The sequence below is a fragment of the Mustelus asterias genome, chromosome 16 (genome assembly GCF_964213995.1).
Source record: "Mustelus asterias chromosome 16, sMusAst1.hap1.1, whole genome shotgun sequence".
NCBI classification, from domain to species: domain Eukaryota; kingdom Metazoa; phylum Chordata; class Chondrichthyes; order Carcharhiniformes; family Triakidae; genus Mustelus; species Mustelus asterias.
The window spans coordinates 29,944,766-29,953,924 of NC_135816.1; the positions used below are offsets into that span (position 1 = coordinate 29,944,766).

The 9,159-nt window shown below is 39.4% G+C and overlaps 1 protein-coding gene across 10 annotated transcripts in view; it reads left to right on the forward strand.

Moving 5' to 3' along the window:
• The window catches only part of rapgef6 (Rap guanine nucleotide exchange factor (GEF) 6), a 330,858-nt gene extending 324,622 nt beyond the window's left edge, over positions 1 to 6,236 (forward strand). For 9 of the 10 annotated variants that reach the window (XM_078230817.1, XM_078230821.1, XM_078230827.1 and 6 more), the window contains one exon: positions 3,362 to 6,236. In XM_078230817.1, coding sequence (XP_078086943.1) covers positions 3,362 to 3,387 — 26 coding nt within the window. In that variant the 3' untranslated portion in view covers positions 3,388 to 6,236. The remainder of the gene's footprint in view (positions 1 to 3,361) is intronic. The other variant, XM_078230818.1, reaches the window with a different exon arrangement.
• The last annotated feature ends 2,923 nt before the right edge of the window (positions 6,237 to 9,159 follow it).

Here is a 9,159-nt window from a genome sequence, read left to right on the forward strand (position 1 = left end):
ACTTCTATTAAATTTTTGATCTGGTGACAACAAGCACAATTAATACAGAGACCACATTCCATTTCATAGATTAAGTAACTCCTCTCATTGGCAGTCCAGTTGCCATTGAAGATCTCTGTGAAATAGTTTTCATTCTAACAATGACTGAATTCCATTTACTTTTTAAGTATTTTTCAGTTATCCATTTAATGCACGTATTCCAGTTTAACCTTTTTAAATATTTCTTTCACATTTAAAACCCAATTACTGTTTCATTGTTATACTGTTCATACTTTGAGGTGATTTGTTTTTTCTCTAATTCAGTAATGTGTTGTAATGAATGTTCTAGACTCTGTTACTCCTTTCACAATTCCAGGACAAATATAGTTAGTTAAATACATCTGTCTAATCTTTTTATGCTGTTGAAACTTTTTGTCTTGCACTCATCAGGGCAGATGCAATAATACCCAATTTCAAGGGAACAGCAATTTATATTGCATTAGAAAATAGTGCTGATTCAATGACAAATGGACTCACTTTGGCCTGGGGTTGCCTTGGAGAATGTGCTATTGAGCAGTTGTCCCCCATCTTTTGTTTAAACTCGATAAAGGCAAATTGATTCTGACTGAAAGCTTGGGGGGTTAACTGTTATCTTGTAGTACTCCACAACGTAAGAACTAGGAGCAGGAGTAGGCCATCTGGCCCCTTGAGCCTGCTCCACCATTCAATAAGATCATGGCTGATCTTTCCATGGACTCAGCTCCACTTACCCTCCCGCTCACAGTAACCCTTAATTCCTTCACTGTTCAAAAGTCTATCTATCTTTACCTTAAAAACATTAAATGAATTAGCCTCAACTGCTTCACTGGGCAGGAAAGTCCATAGATTCACAACCCTTTGGGTGAAGAAGTTTCTCCTCAACTCAGTCCTAAATTTGCTCCCCCTTATTTTGAGGCTATGCTCCCTAGTTCTAGTTTCACCTGCCAGTGGAAACAACCTCCCTGCTTCTATCTTACCTATTCCCATCATAATTTTATATGTTTCTATAAGATCTCCCATCATTCTTCTAAATTCCAATGAATATAGTCCTAGTCTACTCAGTCTCCCCTCATAAGCCAACCCTCTCAACTCTGGATTCAACCTAGTGAATCTCCTCTGTACCCCTCCAGTGCCAGTATATTCTTTCTCAAGCAAGGAGACCAAAACTGTACACAGTACTCCAGATGTGGCCGTACCAGCACCTTATGCAACTGCAACATAACCTCCCTGTTTTTAAACCCCATCCCTCTAGCAATGAAGGACAAAATTCCGTTTGCCGCCTTAATTACCTGCTGCACTTGCAAACCAACTTTTTGCGATTCATGCACAAGGATACCCAGGTCCCTCTGCACAGCAGCATGCTGCAATTTCTTGCCATTCAAATAATAGTCCATTTTGCTGTTATTCCTACCAAAATGGATGACCTCACATTTACCAATATTGTACTCCATCTGCCAGACCCTTGCCCACTCAAACTATCTATATCTCTTTGTCAAGTTTCAGTGTCCTCTGCACTCTTTGCTCTAATACTCATCTTAGTGTCATCTGTGAACTTTGACACACTACACTTGGTCCCAAATTCCAAATCATCTATGTAGATTGTTAAAAAATTGTGATCCCAACACTGATCCCTGAAGCATACCACTAGTCACTGATCGTCAACTAGAAAAACACCCATTTACCCCCACTCTTTGCTTTCTGTTAATTAACCAATCATCTATCTGTGCTAATACATTACCCGTAACGCCATGCACCTTTATCTTATGCAGCAGCGTTTTGTGCGGCACCTTGTCGAATGCCTTCTTGAAATCCAGATACACCACATCCACCGGTTCCCTATTGTCCACCGCGCTAGTAATGTCCTCAAAGAATTCCAGTAAATTAGTAAAACATGACCTGCCCTTCATGAACCCACACTGCATGTTCCCAATGGGACAAGTTATATCCAGATGTCGCTATTTCTTCCTTGATGATGGATTCAAGCTTTTTCCCAATACTGAAGTTAAGCTAACCATAAGAACATAAGAAATAGGAGCAGGAGTAGGCCATCTAGCCCCTCAAGCCTGCTCCACCATTCAATAAGATCATGGCTGATCTGATAATGGGTTCAGTTCCACTTACCCGTCCGCTCCCCATAACCCTTAATTCTCTTAATGATTAAAAATCTATCTATCTGACTTAAACACATTTAACGAGGTAGCCTCTACTGCTTCATTGGGCAGAGAATTCCAAAGATTCACTACCCTCTGGGAGTAGAAGTTCCTCCTCAACCCTGTTCTAAATTGACTCCGCCGTATTTTGAGGCTATGCCCCCTAGTTCTTGTTTCCATTGTAAGTGGAAATAACCTCGCTGCTTCTACCCTGTCTAGCCCCCTTCATTATCTTATATGTCTCTATAACATCTCCCCTCAACCTTCTAAACTCCAATGAGTACAGGCCCAGTCTACTCAATCTCTCCTCATAAGCTAACCCCCTCACCTCCGGAATCAACCTGGTGAACCTTCTCTGTACCCCCTCCAAAGCTAATATATCCTTTCTTAAATAAGGGGACCAAGGGGACCGGCCTATAGTTACCCGCGTTTTGTTTACCTCCTTTTTTTAAACAGTGGCGTCACATTTACTGTTTTCCAATCTGCCGGAACTGCCCCAGAGTCCAGCGAATTTTGGTAAATTAACAAGAGTGCAATTGCTATTTCTGTATTACCAAGCAATTATTTACTTTTTAAGCATATTTTTTCAATGCCAATTTCTTTGGCAGCAGTAGTTGAGGTGTCTTACTACCTGCAAGTCCGGTTAAAAGTATGCTTTGTTTGTGTTTATCTACTGCAGGTAACAGGATACTCTTATTCACTTTTATAATATTTACCAGATCAACAATTTCCTGCTTATCAACTGCAGATTATTTCTCTATAATTCTTCTGCAAGAATTACATTGCAGTTGTCAATCAACTTTTAATTCCTCAGTGTGAAGAACAGTCAATATTTAAATTGTCAACACTTAAAAGGATATAACATTGCGTAAAACCGCACTCTACAGTCAATGAAAGAGTACTTTAAATATTTCAGACTTGAAAGCAATAATCTAATGTTGGAGCCTTCACTGACTGGTTTTCAACATGTAAACAGTTCAGGCAACTGCTTTACTTTGATTTATTTCTGAATGTGGTAGCTTTTATCTGTATGCATATAATAGTTGCATAGAAATAACTGCGCTTATTATCCTAACCACTTCTTTAAATAAAAATGTCTCATGTTTTTGATTTAATGTTGGTGCAAGAGCTTTAAATTGGGTCTTGTAATTTTATTTTGAAAGTGAAATAATAATATCTCTTCCATTTTACAGAAGATGAGCAAGTTTCTGCAGTTTGACCATTGGAACATTTCAGGTTACCACTGTGACATTGGAACACACACAACTGCTGAGGGCCACATGTTTTCTTGTCAGAATGCGGGCAGCTGCTTTTTTTAAAATTCTCTCTGCCTTAAAGTACATCTTCAGTGTGTCATGTGCTGCATGTGGCAAGACGAGGAGGATCTGTCCATGTTGTCTTTGAGTAAACTGTTATTAAATTGATTACACTTCAGTTTTCCAGGCTTGTAAAGCAGCACTCGATGCAGCTATCTGAAGTGCAGTACTTGGTAAATTTATGCTTGCCAAATTTTTTTTTTATTTTGGAAGTATTAGGTGTTAGGCTGTAAGGTGATTTTAATTAATTAATTGCATTGTAATTTAATATCCTCCGCAGATATGAGCATATGTACAAATAACTTGACTGGTTTGGTTTCAGCAGTCCTTAAATCAGGTAATGCTACACGGATAGTGGTGTAATGACAGTTGTAAGTTATATATTGTGCTATAAATTATGATTTGCTCCACAAACGGGAAATAACATATTCCATTTTTCCTCAATATGTTTATATTGCAGTTGAGTAATTAACATTAAATTAGTGTCTGTTCAATTTTATTGGAAGCCGCATTAACATATATTAATGACTGACTTTAGTAACTTAATCATTTGGTTTTAAGGGACATCTGCAAGTGGAAGGTAGATGATGGACCCTTAAAATAGATTGCCGTGCCATTGGCGGTATGGTTGCTGCCAGTCAACCAGCGCCATCGTGATTTTATGGGAAGTGGTGGCAGCATAAAGTGGGTCACTGGATTATGGCCCAATTGAAGTCCTTAAGTAGGAACTTAAGGGCCTCATCCAGCGACCGTTCAGATTTAATGGGCAGTGGGAGAGGCCTGTGTCCAACATGTAACACAACAGGTTTGTTGCTGCAGGCTGCTGGCCAGTGAAAGGGTGGGTTATCTCCCTTCAGGATCCCTAATGGCAATTGGAGACCCCTGCTCACAGTTTTTCTTCCAGGCATCCACCATCACCCCTGCCCTGTCCAATGTGCCCCCTCCTCTCCATTTCTGGGTTGTAGGCCTGGTTCTATTGTCTTAGCCAAGCAGCAGGAGCCTGGTGGCATTGTTGGTGCTGCAGAGCTGCTAGCCTCCAGTTGGCCCATTGACATAAATTAAAGATGGGCAAGGCAGCCAACTGGGCTTACTCCCGTCATTTTGCTGGTATATGGGGAGTCCATCTTCATCGTATAGTCCAGTTCCATTTGTTAATTGTTCTTATTCAAGGGGCAGAATTTATCATAAGGTGGTATAAATTAATGTATATGCTTCTCAAACACTGTGCACATACACATGACAGGTGTCTGGAGTAAGCGGCTGTTTTCCATTAAGCCAAGGCCAGTTGAAAATTGCTAATTTATATGTACAGAAATGGTTTAGGAGGAATTTAATCAGATCAGTGGTTCATCAGTTCACTGTCCGAGCTACACTTCAGATATGCTGATCGGTGAAAGTGCTTGTAGCGTGCAATTGCTTAAAAATCTATTTAAATATACCAGTATTTGCTTGGGCTCTTGAACTGTGCAGGACTTTTTTTCAGTTGCTGAGTGTACAATTTAACTTGTTAATTTTTAATCACTGCAAATTTATTTTTACATTAGGAAACTATTCCCATCTTTTCTATCGAATGGTAGATACAGAACAAATTGTCGCAAGAATTACTACTTAAAGACATTCAAAATCTAGTAGTTTTTACTTATTTGGTGGTCTAGTTGTTTGTACATGCATATGGTCATATATGTAACTGGAAAAAACTTTATTTGCATCATGAGAAACCTCAAGTCTTTATTTCTTACATTGGCTAGCAATTGTTTAATGACAGTACTTGACTTTTTAAAAAATCAATTCACTGTGGCATTGTCTTCACACCTTATTTGGTGAGAAAAGTTTACAAGGTGAGCAAGTTCAAGTTATTATATTTAATTATTTTTTGCCAGAATTAATTTGATTCCCAGATTGTGATTGGTCATCAGTTATGGTCAGGAATCTTGGGAATGGTTCCTTGTGCCTTTATTTAATAGTAGGGGCAGCAAGGCTTTTGAAACCAAGTAGTAAATTAGAACAAGTACAGTATTATGATCACCTGAAACTTCCTTCCGAAGGGACTAAAAGGGTTCCTACCTCTGAAGTGTAAATAAATGGAGATACAAAAAGATAAAACTATATCCGGATTAGTTTTCTTTATATTCAGATTACAGTGTGGCTTGCATCTGCTTGTCCTAATCTGTGACTGTTTGGAAACTTAGCTGATCATATTGATCAGTTTGTTGAACAAGATTGTGTAGTATTCATAGTAGCAAATCTTTTCAGTGCTTTATTTAAATCTAATTTAAAACTCTTCAAGCTTAGGTGATTGTTTGCATTTTTTCACAAAGTCATTTGTTAATGGTAATTTGGGCTTTATTTTTGATATATATATATATAAGTATATATATAAATATAAAAGAAACTGGAGTGCACTTCATGGACTATGTATTATCAAATCGGGCGTTAGGCATATTGAATAAGCTGCACAATCATTGTAAGCATACAGGTATTAGAGAAATATTCTGCACATGTCCATTCACAAAAAAAAGTCATTGTAAAGTATAATGTAATCAACTAATGGTTTTTCTCATACTTTTGATACTACTTGTAACTTATGTCTTTTAGAAAGACAGTTGGTGTCTGTATGCTTTTTTCGTACTTTTATCAGTGATTGTACATATTTGTTATATTTTTGTTGAACAAATGTTATAAAATGTATTGCTTATTTCTTCAGATTCCATTGAAATTAAGTTGTAAACCAATAAATAACAGTGATGTATGACCGTTGTCTATTTTTTAATAGCATATTGATGTGTGTTTTTTTAAAGGTTGGGTGTTGGAACCTGGGTCATGCTCAGTATTTCCCATATTTCACCCCAAGAGTGCACAGAGTGAAAGAAAATAAATTTAAAAATAAGCAGCCTCACTCAACAATATGCATACATGCAAGTCAGGGTTAATGCTATAAGTGAGCGGAACACTTTCAATTTCAAGTGGTTGTTGTCAGAATCAAGCACTCCCCAGTGACAGCTGACAGGAAAGCTCTTTCTACTCTACCACATCACTTTGCCTTCACTTCAACCTTAGAACAGCTTTTCTTATTACACAACTGTGACATATTCATTTCCCCTCCCCATGGCCTCGCTAAATCTTGCCCTACATTACAGCAGTAACTGCATTGCAAATGTATTTCATCAGTTGTGAAGCGCTTTGGAATATCCTGAGGTCGTGAATGGTTCTCTCGATGCAAGTGAGATTGCAAAGTTAGGGCAATATTGGGTTGTGACCTTGTGTTCATTTGGGATTGGGTTAAAATTTCTCATTCATATTGGACTCCCCCAACTGCTGTGCTGGAAGGTCCCACCCTATTTTAAAAGTATTTTTCTCATTCCCTATTTTTAGTCTTATCACGTAACCCTCAATCCATTGTTCGGTAATTGGAGAAATAATTTACAATGGAATAGTAAAGTCAAAAAACCAAGACAAAGTAGGTATTCAAGAACATGCACAGGAATAATTATCCTTCTTAATTTTTCTCTTTGCCATTAAGTATAAAATAGTGTTGCTCTTTGGAAAAGAAAATTTATAGCACAGCGGAGACCATTTGGCCCATCATGTTTGTACCAGCTTATCCCACTTTCCAGCTCTTGATCTGAAGTCCTGTAGGCTGTGGCATTTTTCAGTACAAATCCAAGATTTCTTTTAATGTGCTGAGGGTTTCTGCCTCTACTACACTTTGAGGTAGAGGGTTCCAGATGACCCTATCCCCTCACCCTCAGTGAGACAAGTGTCAGCACAAAAAATGACTCGGATTATTGGTATCATAGAATCCCTACAGTGCAGAAGATGGCCATTCGGCCCATTGGGTCTGCACAAACTCTCCAACAGACCATCTTGCCCAGGCTTACCCCACCCTATTCCGATAATCCCATGCATTTACCCTGCTAATTCCCCTAACCTACACATCTTGGGACATTAAGGGACAATTTAGCATGGCCAATCCACCTAACCTGCACATCTTTCTTTTTATTTTATCGGTGTCTCAAGTAGGCTTACATTAACACTGCAATGAAGTTACTGTGAAAAATCCCGAGGACTGCAACATTGAGTCCTGAGTGCCTAAGCAGAAGATGAGATCCTGCTCCTGCAGCTGGACTTCGCTGGAGCTTTGCAGCACGCCAAGGGTGGACGTGTGGGCATGAGAGGAAAGTGCTGAGTTAAAATGGCACGCAACAGGAAAGTTTGGGTCATGCTTATGTACTGAGTGAAGATGCTCTGCAAAGCAGCCACCTAAGGTGCAATCTCATGGGACCCTGTTAGCTGTGGGTGCAAATTATGTAATGGCTGTTAAATCTTGTGAACAGCCAAAAATGGGATTTGCGCCGGCATAATCTCAATTTGAGATCTTTCCTGCCAGTGACATGGTCAGGTTCATGCCCAGTGATGGCATTGACCTGATTTCCATAGATTTAAATAGATGTTAATATATTTAAAAGGCTTGACACTGTATCATCTACACACAATGCCTCCTCCTTACCCCTGGTGGCATAATGTCACACTGGCACAAATCACTTCTGGTTTTCAGAAGTGAAAAACCAGGCGCGATGACCACGCCAGGGATGCAGAGTTGCCTGTAGACCCCAGGGGTTTGAGGGACGAAGCTGGGCATTGTTCCCTGGCAGTGCGCCTGGATTAATGGTAGGTCAGAAAATTGGGAAAATGTTTTAAATTAAGAGTAAAAGCTTCTATGAGTAAAATAGAGAATAGCTATAAAGTAAATTTTGGTCCATCAGAGAAGGCTAGGGAAGTAATAATGGGACACAAAAAAATGGGTAGAGACTTTGAACAAATAGTTTGTATCTGCATTCTCAATAGAAGACAACAAAAGGACCCCAATGCTATCATTGGAATAAAAATAATTGGGTCAGCTAATGGATCTAAATGCTGGCAGGTCTCTGGACCTGATGCCCAGCATCCTAGGATCTTAAAATAAGTGGCGGTTGTAATAGTGAATGCATTGGTTGTAATATAAAATCCACGGGATTCTGGCAAGATCCCAGCAGATCAGTTAACCACAAAATGTAACACCCCTCTTCAAGCACGGAAGAAGACAGAGAGCAGAAAACTACAGGTCAGTTAGTGTAACATCTGCCACTGGCACAATACTGGAAACTATTATTTAGGGAGCAGTAGCAGGATATTTAGAAAATGATAATACAACCAAGCAGAGTCGTCATGGTTTTACGAAAGGGAAATTGTGTTTGACAAATTCAGTAGAGCTCTTTGATGTTTTAGCAAGCGGGGAGGATAATGGGGAATCAGTAAGTGTCATGTATTTGGATAAAGAGCTCATGGTATCGGGGATAACATGGTATAGGGGAGGCGATGGCCTAGTGGTATTATCGCTAGATAATTAATCCATAAACTCAACTAATGTTCTGGGCACCCGGGTTCGAATCCTGCCAGGTGTTGGAATTTGACTTCAATATAAAAAATCTGGAATTAAGAATCTACTGATGACCATGAAACCATTGTCAATTGTTGGAAAAACCCATCTGGTTCACCAATGTCCTTTAGGAAAGGAAATCGGCCTTCCTTAACTGGCCTGGCCTCCATGTGACTCCAGAGCCACAGCAGTGTGGTTGACTCTCAACTGCCCTCTGAACAAGGGCAACTAGGGATGGGCAATAAATGTTGGTCAGCCA